At 55.0% G+C, this 14,286-nt stretch overlaps 1 protein-coding gene across 1 annotated transcript; it reads right to left on the minus strand.

Annotated features, from left to right (window-relative positions):
* Window positions 1–72: 72 nt before the first annotated feature.
* DLK2 (delta like non-canonical Notch ligand 2) lies at window positions 73–10,026 on the minus strand. Its single transcript, XM_066547901.1, has 6 exons — window positions 9,957–10,026; window positions 7,705–7,806; window positions 6,091–6,154; window positions 3,562–3,692; window positions 2,853–2,997; window positions 73–2,277 (listed from the first exon to the last, which is right to left on the minus strand). Exons 2-6 carry the CDS (start codon window positions 7,775–7,777, stop codon window positions 1,500–1,502), a joined length of 1,191 nt encoding a protein of 396 aa, XP_066403998.1. The 5' UTR covers window positions 7,778–7,806; window positions 9,957–10,026; the 3' UTR covers window positions 73–1,499.
* Window positions 10,027–14,286: the final 4,260 nt, after the last annotated feature.

The raw sequence follows: 14,286 nt of genomic DNA on the forward strand, positions 1-14,286 counted from the left end.
TGCTGAGAGCAGGAGGTTGGTGTTCAGAGGTCCCTTGCAACCTAAATTGTTTTATGATTCTCTGATACACTGTTTCTGAGCTTGTACTTGTTTTATTTGATAAAGGTACATAATCCATCCATGTATTAAAAAAATAATCTTTCTGATGAAGCCCCAGTCCCCTCTCCCAGGTCTCACTCCTGGCCTGAGCAGTCACTTGGCTCACTTCACACCACCTTGGACCCAGCTCTGCAACCCTACAAGCCAGTAGTAGGGTTTGGGTTGTGGGGAGTTTTGCCCCACTGCTTAGCTATTCATGCCCATGAGGAGGCACAGAAATCCCTGGTCCTGGGAGAGAGATTCAGGTCCTTATGCTTGCACACCAGACCAGCACAGGCAGGAACAGATCTTGTACAAAGGCTAAGTGACCTGACCATCTGCTGCCTCTCAGCCATGCTTTAGCAAAGGTGGAGAAGGCAGTGTTGTGTCTGCTTCCTGTGTTCATCCCAGGCTCACATCCACTGTGGGGAGTTCAGCCTTTGGTGTATTGAGGAACGCTGCAGTGACTGATTTGAGGTTAGAGCCAGCTGCCTGCCTCAGAGTGAATGGGAGAGGAAAGGAGGACCTGGATCATGTATTGCTCCTGAACCAGCCACAGCACAGCCTTGTCCCTCTCCAGCTTCACCTATGAGGACATATGAGAAGGACCAGCTCAGGCCCAGAGGAGAGCAAATAGTGAGGCAGAAGTGCACACTGCAGAGGCAAAGGATCTTGGTCATTTGTGGCCAGACCAGAAAGGACGGCTTAGTGAGTCAGAGAGACTCCTGGATTATCAGGAGGAAAGTACAGAACATGTTTATAATCCCCAAGTCTGACAGCAAGAGGAGGGTGCATCAGCCAGGGCAGAAGAAGGGCATGAGACCTGCAATGATTTTTGAAGTCTCTTTGAACTGGCTCACAGAACCACAAGGCCAGGGAGCAAGGGTGTTTGCTCACTCCCTAGGGACATGGCATCTGAAATGACAGCCTCCAGAAACAGCCAGGAACTACCCCATACAGTACTGTGGCAGGGAGACCCATGCAGCCACAACTGTATCAAAGGCCCCAGAAGAAGCATCCCAACACCAGCAGAAATGAGGATAAATCCCCTTCTCGTAGTCACAGAGAGGAGTTACAAAGGGTCTGGCAGTATTTGGGCTTGCAGGAGGGCTGTGCCCTCCTCAGCACTACCTGTCCTGTTTCTGAGAGCTGGATCAGATGACAGTGGTGCCTTGGCTGGCCCAACACAGCCCTGCCTTCAAATGCCATGAGTGCCAGCTGAGCCAGCCAGACAGGAGACAGCTCAGACCCAGGCAGGGCCATCACACCAATGCTCAACACCCAGGGTTTTGTTGACGTGTTTGCTGCCCTGGGAGCCCCTCCCTGCTGCCCAGTGGGTGCCAGTGTGGCTCCGCAGGGCGCAGTTCAAGGGGTTTGCCAGCACGATGACCTGCCAGGGCCTGGTTCAGAGTCCTCCCAGCTCACAGCTCTGTGGTCTTCCTTGGCTCAATCAAGATGGTGTTGAGCATGCCCACCTGACACTCCTGGTCTTGGAGCTTTCTTGCAGCCTGAGAAGGGCTTTGGCACCAGTTCGACCTTTGACGGCCTCTCTGCCAGTTCCTCAGCATTAGCAGGACAGTGATGAGGACCAGCACTGCTGTCAGCACCCCAAACACCAGCACTGTCACCAGCTGGGCTTCACTCAGCCCTGAGTCCCTTTGGGTCACCACCTCCTTCACAGAGATTTTCAACAACCCTCCCCCCGGCTCCTTCTCACTGTGGTTGGCCACACGCCGCCCTGTGACCACAGTCCTGATGGGCTCTGGCTGCGTCACTCCCGGCGTCTCACTTGTGGTGCTTTTCACGCCTCCAGCATTCTCATGGTTGGCAGGGTGGTAGGGAGGAGACCAGGTGGGCTCAGGGACGGAGATCTCACATGTCTTGCCAGTGAAACGGTCAGGACACAAGCAGTCATAGTCATTGATGCGGTCATAGCACTTTGCCCCATTTTTGCAGGGCTGGCTGGCGCAGTCGTTGATGTTGATGGTGCAGAAACGCCCCTCAAAGCCCACCTGGCACTGGCAGGAGAAGCGGTTGACGCCGTCGTGGCAGGTGGCCCCGTTGGCACAGGGGCGCATCAGGCAGTCGTCCACGTCGTGCTCACAGAGAGCCCCCACAAAGCCAGCCAGACACCGGCAGGTGAAGTTACTGGCAAAGCCATTTTCATCTTGGCATTGCCCACCATTCTTGCATGGAGACCTGTGTGGAGAGAGCAAGGATAGGTCATGGCCCTGGAGACCAAGCAGCTTCCCCTACCCCAGGGAGGTAAACAGAGCTGCTTGCATGGTCAGTGTGTCCAGCTCTCTCCGTGTGGGCAGCTATCTCTAGGAGAAGATTGGGTAGGAGTTTCTGTCTCCTTGAGTGAGAGGCCTCACTCCTCAAAGCTCCTCAAAGGCTCTGGCTGTGCACAGCCCCACCATCCACCAGGGAAGGTCTTCAGCTAAATGACCTGCAGAGGAAACATGCCCTCCTGATGCTCCCCAAAGGCATCATGGATGTTAGCTCATCATGCCTACAGCAGTTTGGCTGCCTGGGAGATAGGATGTCCCACGCATGATGAACAGATTCCTGTCCTCTTACAACAGGGCCAGGAATCTGTTCAGATTGCAACAAAGCCCTTTTCCTGGTGGGACCGTGCACTGCACGCTGCTAAACCAAAGACAAAGGTGATTTTGGCTTAACTCCATAACTGTACAGAAATTCACAGGTAACAAGCCAAGCTGGGCCTCCACTTGGCAGTGTGTGACCCAAAGTTAATGGTGTCTGTGTCTCACCCTGCCTTCTCACATGGCCCTGTCTTCATCTCACAGTCCTTCCCGTGGAAACCTTCCGGACACAAGCAGGAATACTCCCCATCTCGATCGTAGATGCACTGTGCCCCGTTCTGGCAGGGGGACTGGTGTTCACAGATGTGTATGTCTGAGGGGAAAAAAATGGTGTGAATTAGGGAGACAAGAGGGTTGATGTGGCCAACTCAGTGCAAACACAACCCACCAAACCCCCTGGGGATGGAGAAATGGCTGGAGCTTCTCTCTTCACCCCTCCAATAGGCACATGCAGCAACAGAAGTGCAGTGCCTGTGTGGTTGTGAAGATGCAGTGCATGCCAACTGTCTGACCAGTGGAGACCCCCTGGTACAGACAAGTCCCTGGGGATGGAGAAGGGGAGTCCCCCAGCCACCTGCTGAAGGCAGGAAGCCTTGGGAAAAGCAGGGAATGCTGCTTGGAGTCCTGATGCAGCACGGGAAATGCAATGAGTTCATCTGCTCCATTTCCCGAGGCTCTTGCCATACAGCCAGGGAACAAGTGTCAGCAGTCTGACCTCTTGCAGGAAGGGAATGGTCCCAGCTGTGGCTGCCAGGCAACATCCCATCTCCCAGGCAGCCAAAACGGCATCACCCAGGTGGCTTCTGGCTACGCTGGCTGACATATCCATGAGGGCGTGCTGGGCACCAGAGGAAGGGATGTCAAGCCCACGACTCACCTTTGTCACAGAACTTGCCAGCCCAGCCAGAGTGACAGATGCACTGCCAAGGCTGGTGGCACGTGCCGTGAAGACAGCCCGGCATGCGCACGCACTCCTCGCAGTACTCCCCCTCCCAGCCTGGATCACACCTACACGAGGACAGGGCAAAGCACCAAAATCAAATCAAATCAAATCAAATCCAAGCAGGGGCTGCACAAAAGCTGTCTGTGCACTGTGCAGGGCTCCTACAGGTACAGCAGTGCTCGGAAACCTTCCCAAAGGCCCCATGGACCTCCTAGCTCCCTCCTCCAGAGGTAAGTACTGATGTCTCATCTGCCCAAAGAAGCAAGCAGACAGAGCAGGCGCAGACACCCCCTGCAGCCAGGGTGGGTGAGTGGCCAGCAGCAGAGCTCAGCAGCTTCACTTTCACTGCCCACATCCCTCTGCTCTCCTCCAACCAGCCACTCTATATACACCCCTGCTCAGGAATTCCTGTGCCTCCCACAGCAGGCAGCCACTCTGACAGGCAGAGAGAAGCCCATTCCTAACTCTGAGCTTCCTGAGGGAAAGGGACAAGAGGCTGCTGAGGTCTGTGTGTTTCACTGCTCCTCTCTGCTTTATAATGTGTATCATTTTTTGTCTGGAGTGCACTGTAAGCCAGCAGTGAAACCTTGCTTGCTATGGCTGGTGCACAGAACAGACTCCTCAGCCAGCTCACAGGGGCAGCACAATGGGGGAACCTGCAGCACACAAGGAGCCTTCTGGCCCCAGAAGAGCAGGGCAGTGGCAATGCCTAAGTAAAGCCAAGCTGCATGGCTCCCGTGGCAGGCATCCCTCAGACCTGCCAGCTCCAAGGCAGAAAGCAAGTGATAACAAGATGAGAGCTGAGAGGAGGTGGCACCAAGCCACAACAAAAGATATACTCAAACCAGCACAAAATGAAACCCAACAAAAACAACACAGTTTCTAGAGTAAGGAAGGGGGTTCATTTTCATGGCTCATTTCAGCACAAAGTGTGGTGACTGCAGTTTTTTTGGGCTGGGCCACAGCTGCACTTTCAAACCTAGGCTGGCTGTGGTCACTTGTATGTAGTTCCAAAGAGATAAGGAGTGAGGAAAATGGTCAAAAAAATGTGTGTCTATATATATATATATATACACACACACACATATATTAATTAGAGGTTTTTCTATGAGACTGGAGATGATGCCATGGGCCTGGTATATTCTGGGGAATTACATTCATACCTGGACAGCCGTGAGCAGAGGGATGTGGATACACCCACCCCCCAGTACCTGCAAGGAGCAGGTGCTATCAACTCTTCCACTTCTCCAAAAGGGTGCTGGCCAACCTAAAAATTTCCAGGAAGGGGGCAAGGTAAGCAGCTAAGTCTCCTTGAGTTTGAGGTGATTTGAGGTACTGCCAAGCCACAGGGTTCAGTAAATGCTCTGGAGGCCTGAAATCAGCAGCAGCAATTCACGTGCAGAAAGGTCTGCAGCTGGGACACTTGCCACATGGTGACATGTGGCCTTTCTCACTGGGCTTTGCAGCACCCTGCTCCCCCAGGCAGCCACAGCTGCTGAAAGGGCTCAGGGAGGAGCTCTGCACAAACGGGGCCCAGCCAAACCAGAGCTGGACACTCCCCAGTGCAGCAGTCAGCAGGAACAAGTGGCCCAGCTGTGGTGTGACACCAGGGGCTGTCCTGTGAAAGGGCACTGACCATGCTCTGGTGAGGAGAACGGGGTGGCATTGAGCAGTCTGCCCCCTTGCACCCAAGGTGCCCCAGCCAGCCCAAAGCCAGCCTTTGCCCCCTGGTGCTGCCTTATAGAGCAGGGGCTGCAGATGGCCCTACAGTGGGACAACAGGCAGTGGGTCTGTGGCAGCCCAGAGCACTTATATGGGTGCTTCCCAGGCTGAAGTGCAGGCTCAGGCTCTGAGCTTTGACCCTGCAGGATCTGGGCACCAGCTGGAGCTGGGATGCCAAGTACCACATATGCACTTCTGCTGCTGTAGCTCACAGCTTACTGGTAAACCTTTTATGAAAAACATCCAGAGATCTCCACCACAGCTCAGACTTCTGAGAGGGGACCCCTGAAGCCCTCAGGTATATGCATGGCTGGAAGCCTTCTCTTCCATGCCCCAGGGAGAGCACCTCCATCTCAGTCAGTGAGGGGGCCAAGCAAGCTGGCCAACCCTCATGCCTGCTCTGCTGCCTGATGACTTTCCCTCATCATATCTGAGCCTAAAGGCTGCTTCCCATCACCCAGGCACGGCCAGGCTGTCCTAGGCTTCCCTCTAGACAGAAACGGCTCAGCAGAATAACAGTGCTCTGTGTGTGATGGTGGGCAGGGAGGCACTGGAGCAAAGGCTAGCGGAATCTCTCACTCCTGAGTGTGTCAGGTAAGAAGAGAGCAGAGTCATCAGTTCCAGATGTGGGTGAGTGGAGGAGGAGGTGCTTCAGCTCTGGGCAGGGGTGTAGGCACCAGGGACACAGTATCAAGGGGAGCAGTCACAGTCAGGAGCAGCAGAGAGCCAGACAAGCCATACCTGCACTTCCCATCCTGGTCACAGCAGCCATGGGCGAGATTGCAGCGCTCACTGCAGTCATCCCCTACAAGACAAGAGACATGTGAACTTGGGTTAAGCAGAGACTATAGATTATTCCAGATCTTTCCATGGCCCTGGGTGTTTCCTTAAGTGCTCAGCCTACCTGTCCCCAGAACTGTAAGGTGGGGCACCTTCCTTTCACTCACTGATGTCACACAAGAAATGAAGATTTCACAGTCCACTGTCTATAACTCTGTCTTTATTGAGAAATGGGGCTCTGCTTTAAAACTACCCAGCCTCTGGTCATCTTCCCCACCTTTTCTCTGCTGCCTCCCTTAGATTTTGGGCCCTTCTGGGCAAGAGCTGGGGTTGCCTGTGCATTAAGACAACCTGTGTAATAGGGACTGACCCACCTGGGACCTCGGTCTTGTAGTAAGTGTGGTGGGAAAGCTCAGGGCCAAGTACTGCAAGGGGCACAAAGGGGCCAAGGATGGAAATGGAAAGAATGGTTCTTCACCTCCCAGGATGTCGCTGTCTCCAAGGACAGCTATTGGCACTGAGCAGTCTGACAGGGGCTCCTGCCCTCTTCTGGGACCTGGTTGCCAGCACTCCCCTTCCAGCACAGGGAAGCAGGACTTGGCCTCACATGGGGCCAGGTATCCGGTTCTGTTTATTTATTTAAAAGCCACAGAAGCTGTAACTGAGCCATGGCCTCTCTGTGCCACTTCTCATCCTCTCCTTTGTGCAGGTGTTCCCTTTCATCTCCACCTTCCCCTCTTCCCCATCACTTGCTTGCATCTTAGCTCCACAGAGGAGCTGGTTCACTCTGGCTCCATGAGCAGCAAAACTAGAGCAGATGTCAAGAAGCAGGGGGTTTCTCCAGAAGACTTGTGCAAATCTTGTGCAGGCCAGGCCCAGGAGGTGAATGTCCTTACCTGAGCCCCTCCAGCCTGGACTGAAACAGATTAAAGCCCCCATGCCTCGAGATGCACTCAGGCTTCCCAAGCAGCATTTTGTGCTGCCTGGGAAAATGAGCAGGGGAAGAAATCCCCTGTGCATGCAATTTTGCTGCAGTGAGGCAGCAGGTCCCACTGCACAGGGTCAGAACCTCCTTTAAACAAGTCACTATGGAGCTGGAGCAGCATCCTAGGACTGCTCAGCCCCAAGCCTGGGTATTGCCACCTTTCCTATTTGTAACCATCTCTCCTGGCACAAGGCTTTGGGAATTCACTGCTTATCTAGAGCAGGGATAGAGCAAACTAATCTTTGGGAAAGGATTTTGTCTCACTGGATCCAGGGTTAGCTGTTCACTTTTGGGACCTTCTTTCCCCTGAGCAAGCTCATAGGGTGAATGGGTTCCCAAACCAAATGGGGAGAGAGCAGCAGGGATGTCTCTGTCAGTCTGCTCAGGCACTGCCACCCCTGTGGGCGAGAGTTTCTAAGGTGCCTCCAGTGTCACACCCCAGGTGATTTAACAACCAGGCAGCATTTTCTGCTTTTCCAAGTCAGAACATCTCGATTTTGCATGGGAAACTGAGGAGACTTCAGGAATGCCAAGGACAGGTTTGGAAAAATGGATATGAAAGAGAAGAACCCATGTCTACAGAGACTCACCTTGCACAAGCTGGTGATGGGCCAAGAGGATCCAAATCAAGGACATGAGCTGGAGACAGAAGCTCCTGAGCATGGTCAGTGTGGCCCCACCGAGATGAACACCTACAGAGAGAAAAAGAGCAAGCTCAGGAAAATCCCTTGGCTGACACCACAGGTCCTCTCTACTGCCTGGGAGTTTGAGTTGAAACATCCAGTTTTATACAGCCTTGTCACCACATTCCCCTCTGTTCCATCCAGACTCCTTCCTCTAAGTCAGCATTGGGGCACTAAGAATTAAAAAGCTTTTGAAAATGTGTGTACAGGAGAACCTAGAGTGCAGACTCAATCCTGAGTGTATAATAGCTCAGGCTGTTATAGCACACCTTGGAGCATCTGCCCCAGTAGCTGCTGTCAGGAGATCAGAAACCCAGAAACACCCACCCAGCTGTGGGGACCTTCACCTTCCCTCCCTAGATCTGGGACACTTCAGCTTTGTGTTAAATAAGGTCCTCCTGTGCACATTTGCATGAATAGATGGGCTCAGTGTTCTTGACAGTGCCCAGGCTGCTTTTCAAACCCTGCAGCAGAGCAGGGAGTCCAGTGGATCTAGCAGAGGAGCAGGCACAAAACAGCAGCCCTCTTTCACTGTCCAAGCAAGAGAGTGCATCAACAGGCACTAGAGCGGGGCTGCAGCCCCAGGCAGGAAATGTGAACACACATCTCTCACTAGGTGTGGTCCTTTTCCTCAGCTGTCCTGCAGAGAGCCCCGTCAGCCCAAGGTTCCTGCACCCATCTATTTTCCGACCGCCTCCTGCCCTCTTGAAGTAGCATTAAATACTTTCCAAAAATGCTTCATTCCCTCCCAGCCTTCTGGGGTTGTTAAGGGCAGGAAATTCGAGGGTGATATCATAAATATATTACTGTAATGAGATGGGAGGGGTTAAACAGTTCTGTTAAGAGAATGGTGAAGGTATGGAGCAGACTCTACCCAGCTGCGTGGGTGTGATGAACAGGGGCCATTCCACTTTCAGCTTGACTCTTCAGCTCTGGAAGGTTATGTTTGGTCCATAGTTGTGTGAGAGACTTCTAAGATGGGGACATAAGTCCTCCCACTCACATACACATGCATAGCAGGAAGAGGTTTTGGGGTCCCTGCTAAGAGCTTCACCTCCCTGGACCGGACAAAATAGCCCATAAAAGCAATGATGTTGCTTGAAGCATCTCTCCAGCAAACAAACCACCACCAACTAAGGATGCAGCATTTTCAGAGGGGCTACAGGATGTTACTGCCACTGCCCCAGCCAAATCCCACCATGGATTGCTGCATCTTCCCTCCCCACAGTCCCTTTGACAACATGCTTGCAGGACCCTCCTTTGCCTCCTGCCTCTAAATACTGGGCAGTGGCAAACAGCTGCTGCATTTCACGGGAGGGTGAAGCAATTGCTATGAAACTTATAAAATAATTTAGGGCTCAAGAGTGGTATCATGTTCCTTCAGGACTGTGAGAAGCACAAGCTCCGATCATATGCCATTGCAAAGGCTGTGTTTTCCCCATTGCAAAGGCTGATTTTCCTCCACAGCTCCCTACTCGAGGCACAGCCTCTCAGGCCTCCTGACCTAGTCACCCCGTGGGTGCTGCTCCCGCGGCACCTTGGCAGAGGTGCGCCTCGACCCGGACCCCGGCATCCTGGTTGGCAGCTGGTGCCCGGGAGAGGAGTGAGCAGCTTGCACCTGGGCAGGCCTGGCTTTGGGTCACACGGACACGGGCGACGGAGCTCCCTCCGTCCCACTCGTCCGCCTCTGCCTGGCCGGGCTGGGGGCTACCAGACCTCCGGGTGCTGCGAGGACGATCCCCGAGTCCATTAACCTCCCTTTCGAGGGTATCAGGGACCTCTGTGCGCTTGGGGACTACCAGGGACATCCCCAGGACGCGGCTCTCAGGCACTGCTGCAAGTCTGAAGCCTACCGGGACCCCTCCGGGCTGGGCTCCGGGGGCAGGGCTGGGAGCCCGGGGGATGCCGCGCCGCTGCGGCTCGCTGCGCCTGTCCCCCCGACCCCCTCCCCCCGGGGCTTCGGGACCACCCCAAGTCCCGGTGCCCCCCGGAGGGGCACGGCCACGGGGGGTTCGCCTTTCCCCCAGCCCCACCCCACCCCAGGGCTGCCCCGGAGGGACCCTCCGCGGAGCCCCGCCGGTGCCCCTGCGGCCGGGGCGGCGGCGGGGAAAGGGGGCCCGGCGGGGCTGGGGCGCTGCGGCTCCCCGGCCCCTGCTCACCTCGGCGTCGCGGCGGCTCGTGGGGCTATCGCGGGGCGCGGCGGCGGGGGGCGGCCATGCCCGGTGCGGCGGCGGCGGGGCTGGAGGCGCGGGGCTGCGGAGGGAGCTGCCGCCGCGTGTGCCGCGCCGCTCCGCCCGCCGCCGCCGCCGCCGCCGCCGTGCAGCCCCGGCCGCCTGCCAGCGGCTGCGTGTGCCTGCACATCCCCGCTCCCTCCCCGGGACATCCCGCCTCCCGCCGCCCCAAACCGCAGGCAGCCCCCGGCCCGGCCCGCCCTGCCCTGCCCGCTCACCCCTGCCCGCTCACCCCTGCCCTGCTCCCGCCGCCGGGGCCGGGGGGACCCCGGCACGGCCCCGCCCGCCCCCACCGCCCCGGGGGAGCCGCGGCTGCGAGGGCTCAGCGGCCCCGGCCCCCAGCAGCGATCGCGGAGCACCGAGAGGTGCCCGGGCCGGCGATCCCGCAGGGGCGCGCCCTCGCTGGGGTACCCCCGGCCGGGGCTCGGGGGATGCAGCGCTCGCCGCCCTCGCCTGGGCTGGGGCGCGGTCCCGCGGGGCACGGAGCCGCTCAGCCTGGCGCCCCTCTCGGAAATAGGTGCGCGATGATCCTAGCCTTCGTCTCGCTCAGATTATGTGAAATAATACGAATAACCAAAACCACCTCCTGCAGCCCCTCCCTGATGTCCCCGGGGTCCACTAAAACACCTCCACTGTAGGATTAAGAAGCCCCATCCTTAAAATAAAGGTTCAGCTTGTAGTAGTCACCCCCCAAAAAAGAAGCCATCCAGAGAAGCTGTGGTCCCCAGCATTTTTCTCGCTGCCACTCACGAGATGTGGACATCAGCACTTCAGTGGACAATAGGGAACAATAAGGCAACCGTGGGAGAGGATCTGGGCTGCCACATCTTCAGATGAAACAGCTGCCTGCTCTCCTCCTCACCTTGCATGGCCTTTCTGCTGCTTGACAAGATCATAGCCGTCACCTTCAAAGGTCCTAGCAATCCTTAATTAGATTACAAGCTCACATCACTCAGCTCTTTTCTACCCCTGTATCCCACAAGGTTTGCTCCTTTTCACCAGGAAGGAAGAACCATGTCCTACAGGCACTTAATGGATGCTTTCACACTCCATCTCATCTCATTAGACAAAGCTTAACCTCTCCCTGCTCTCGCCTTCTCTAGTCCCCCCCAGCTCTCTGCAATTCCTGACAGCCCTGTCAGCACCCTGTGGCAGCCATGGGTAGCTCTGCAGGTCCCAGGACCTAGTAAGAGACCAGGTGCAACCCCATCAAAGCCAAGGTCTCTGCCAGCTCTGAGTAGGGACCCCTCCTTGCTCATCCTTGGCATGCCTGGACAACACAACCTGACTGAGCGATAAAATGGGGGCCTACCACCCTGCCTACCTCTGCAGGAGCTGCCTCCTTCCTGCCTCCTTCCTGCTGTCCTGTCAGCCAGGAGCCCTGTTACTTTCCTTGCCCTCTTCCTCCTCCTGTCTCTATAACCCCATAGACAGAGGGACAGAGAAGTCCAAACCTCCTGCTTAGGTTGCTCCATCAGCTCTTCGGAAATTCGCAAGACAGGTGTGCACCAGCTCTGTCCTGAAATGCTTCCTGTAATTCTACATCTGTTCTCATCCCCTGCTCAGCCTGCTTCTGAGCCCTGATTCCTACCATGTCTGGAGTTTACAGCAAAAAGGAGAGGGGGAGGCTGAGGGCAAAGCACAGCTTCTGGTACTTGGTTTAAAACCAGACAGCCTCTCCTTCCATCACTACAGCTCTAGGACCTGGAATGATCCACATTTCTGCTCTGACACCCACAATACCCTGCCTCTTTGCCAGTCATGGTTGGAGGCCAAAGGTTTACTGGTGACACCTTCAACACTGAGTGTAGGCTGCTCGCCCTCACCTCCTCCTTGGCATCCTACTACCTTCACTAACTGTGTCAGATAGAGTACCACCTCCTGCAACATCCTCATCTGCTCCCGCATTCCTCGCTGGGATCTGCCCTGGTCCTGACCGCACTGCACTGCAATGTCATTGCCCCGGTGCCCTTAAACCTCACTTGCTTAAACGTGCCTGAGAAAACCCTCTGATGCTGTGTGTACATTTGAATGGGCAGAGAGGAGGGGGCCTGCAGAGGGACCCCGGCACATGCTGATATCCGTAAGCATCTGCGCCCACAGCACGAGCACTGTGAGAGAGGGAGATGGGGCTAGGGTGCAGCCAGCAGAATGGGACACCTGGCTCTCCCTGTGCTGCCTCTCTTGGAGGTGAGAGCTGTACCAGCAAGTCAGGGCTGTCCAGGCTGAGGAGATAAAGTTGGTTGCTGAAGATCTGAGCTCCAAGGAAGGGGAATGAAGAACAAAATCCAGGGTGGGATTTCAGAAGGTGAGATGTCTGAGGAAATAATGTGTTTTGTGGCTTTAGGTTTGGCTTTGAATGTGAGTATCACAGAGAGAAGCAGGCAGGGATGGATGGGAGTAAAAGGGGAATACAGAGGAGGGAGAAGAGACTCATGCAATATGAACCTTGGATGCACTCCTTCCTCCACACCAAAGGGCTCCAGTCCCATTCCCAGGCACTATCCTGTGTCTCAGGTTCGCTGTGTCAGTCCGTGGACTGCCCAGTACTATTTATTCAGAGCAGCTCTATTTGCAGACCCAAGAAGTGGGCATTGAAGGGATTCCTGTGGTTGGCTTATACCCTGCTCTACTAGGCTCTGATCCCTGCCGTGCCATCCCTAGAGGCGTCTCAGATGGAACAGCTGCTGGATCAGAATTAGGAAGGATTTTTTCCTAGCCATAAGAGTCCCTCCATGGCTTTTCCCTCCAGTGAAGGTAATCCCACAAAGCAGGGACCTGGAGTGGGAACTGGAGCAACCTCTTGTCATGGTTTTCCCTCCAATGCATGCTAGATGAAGACTCCCTCCCCCACCATCATCCCAACACACGGTCACCACTCACAGACAGAGGGAGGAATTACCTGTCAAAACCAGCTGAAGCTGCTTCCCTTTCTTCCGGAGTCTGGAACTTGCACCTTGGAGGCAGCCAGACATCAGGGACAAGAAGCAGATGGGCTGAGAAAACAGATAATGTTGCCTCTTCTCCTTCACAAAGAAGCCTTCTCCAGAGCAGAAACTCTTCCCTGTGCAGAAGCCCAGAGAAATTCACCCCTTCCTGCTCACTTTAATTCCTCAAGAAAGGCAGAAAAACAGCACAAAGAAGCTGGAGAAAGACTGCAAACACCTCTGAGCTGCCAACTCAAATGATCATCCTCTTCAGCTCTTGCTCTGGGTCACCCTCTCCGCCCTATGCACAGCACCAGCCCAGGGTCTCTAGGTTAAAACAAATGTTCTCCCCCATCCCACCCCCCTTGCTTTTCCAATTCCACCCCAGCCCACAACAAACAGCAGCTCGCTGGCCCTACAGCCATGTAACCCAACCCCAGCCATTGTTTCCCTTCCACGAGGTCTATATTTGACTTTGCAGCAGCACCGTGGCTGTGCATGTGTGTGTGTGTGTGTGCATGTGTGTGCACTCTCTGCACACACACACGCTCTGATACTTGTTCAGAGCCTCATTCCCCAGATGCCCGGGATTGCTTAGGAATAGCTTCCATGGGCAGTAGGTGTTTGTGCCTTCAGCGGGGAAGTGGAGGGGGCAGGCAAAAGAGAAGCAGGGAGGGGGTGGGAGTTAAAGGTAGAAAACCTCCTGGCTCTTTTCTCGCTCTTTGCACCATCTTGATGCTCTGCCACACTGTGGAGCATGGCCAGGCTGGCAGACAGTGATGCATGCACTCAACAGTGGAACTGATGGCATATCTGGGGAATGATGGAGAAAAGGACAAGCTGTGGTCTTGGTGACTCTATCTGGTGTTACCTTGCCCCAAGTTTTGCTCTCTGGTGGCAAAAGTGCTCTTAAGCCTCTAAAAACTTTTCAAATCTTCCTAGGCTGAGACCACCAGAAATGCCATTAGGAGGTACGAAATTCCCCTGGCCTGGTGGCTGTGCAAGGGATGCCTCAGGGAACGGGAGCTGCCCTTGGATTCACCTTCCTATGTTCCAGTACTGCACTAAGAGTAGCCATCCTGGGTTACCCCAAGATGTATTTTGTATTTGCCCAAAGCCTCCAGGAATGCTGCCCAAGTCCAATATCACAGTCTCTGTGACCCCAGAGTATCTGGGAACACTGCCTAGACTTGGCATGAGCTTCTTTTATTTCCTCCTTTTGTGACCTGCCAGGATGTAAGGCAAAATGAGAAAAAAAGTGCAATTCGAATGAATGACAGGGAGAATTACTTTCATCCTAAACACTGATGATCCAGTGAACTCATTGCCAC

The sequence above is a fragment of the Molothrus aeneus genome, chromosome 3 (genome assembly GCF_037042795.1).
Source record: "Molothrus aeneus isolate 106 chromosome 3, BPBGC_Maene_1.0, whole genome shotgun sequence".
Taxonomy (NCBI): Eukaryota; Metazoa; Chordata; class Aves; order Passeriformes; family Icteridae; genus Molothrus; species Molothrus aeneus.

What these genes read in the sequence shown, in the direction of transcription:
- DLK2 (XM_066547901.1), bottom strand. Translation starts at nt 7,777, where the DNA reads ATGCTCAGGAGCTTCTGTCTCCAGCTCATGTCCTTGATTTGGATCCTC. An exon ending in TGGCAAGTTCTGTGACAAAG is followed by an intron (nt 2,998 to 3,561) that starts GTGAGTCGTGGG and finishes TTTTCCCCTCAG; the next exon opens with ACATACACATCTGTGAACAC. An exon ending in GGGCCATGTGAGAAGGCAGG is followed by an intron (nt 2,278 to 2,852) that starts GTGAGACACAGA and finishes CTCTCCACACAG; the next exon opens with GTCTCCATGCAAGAATGGTG.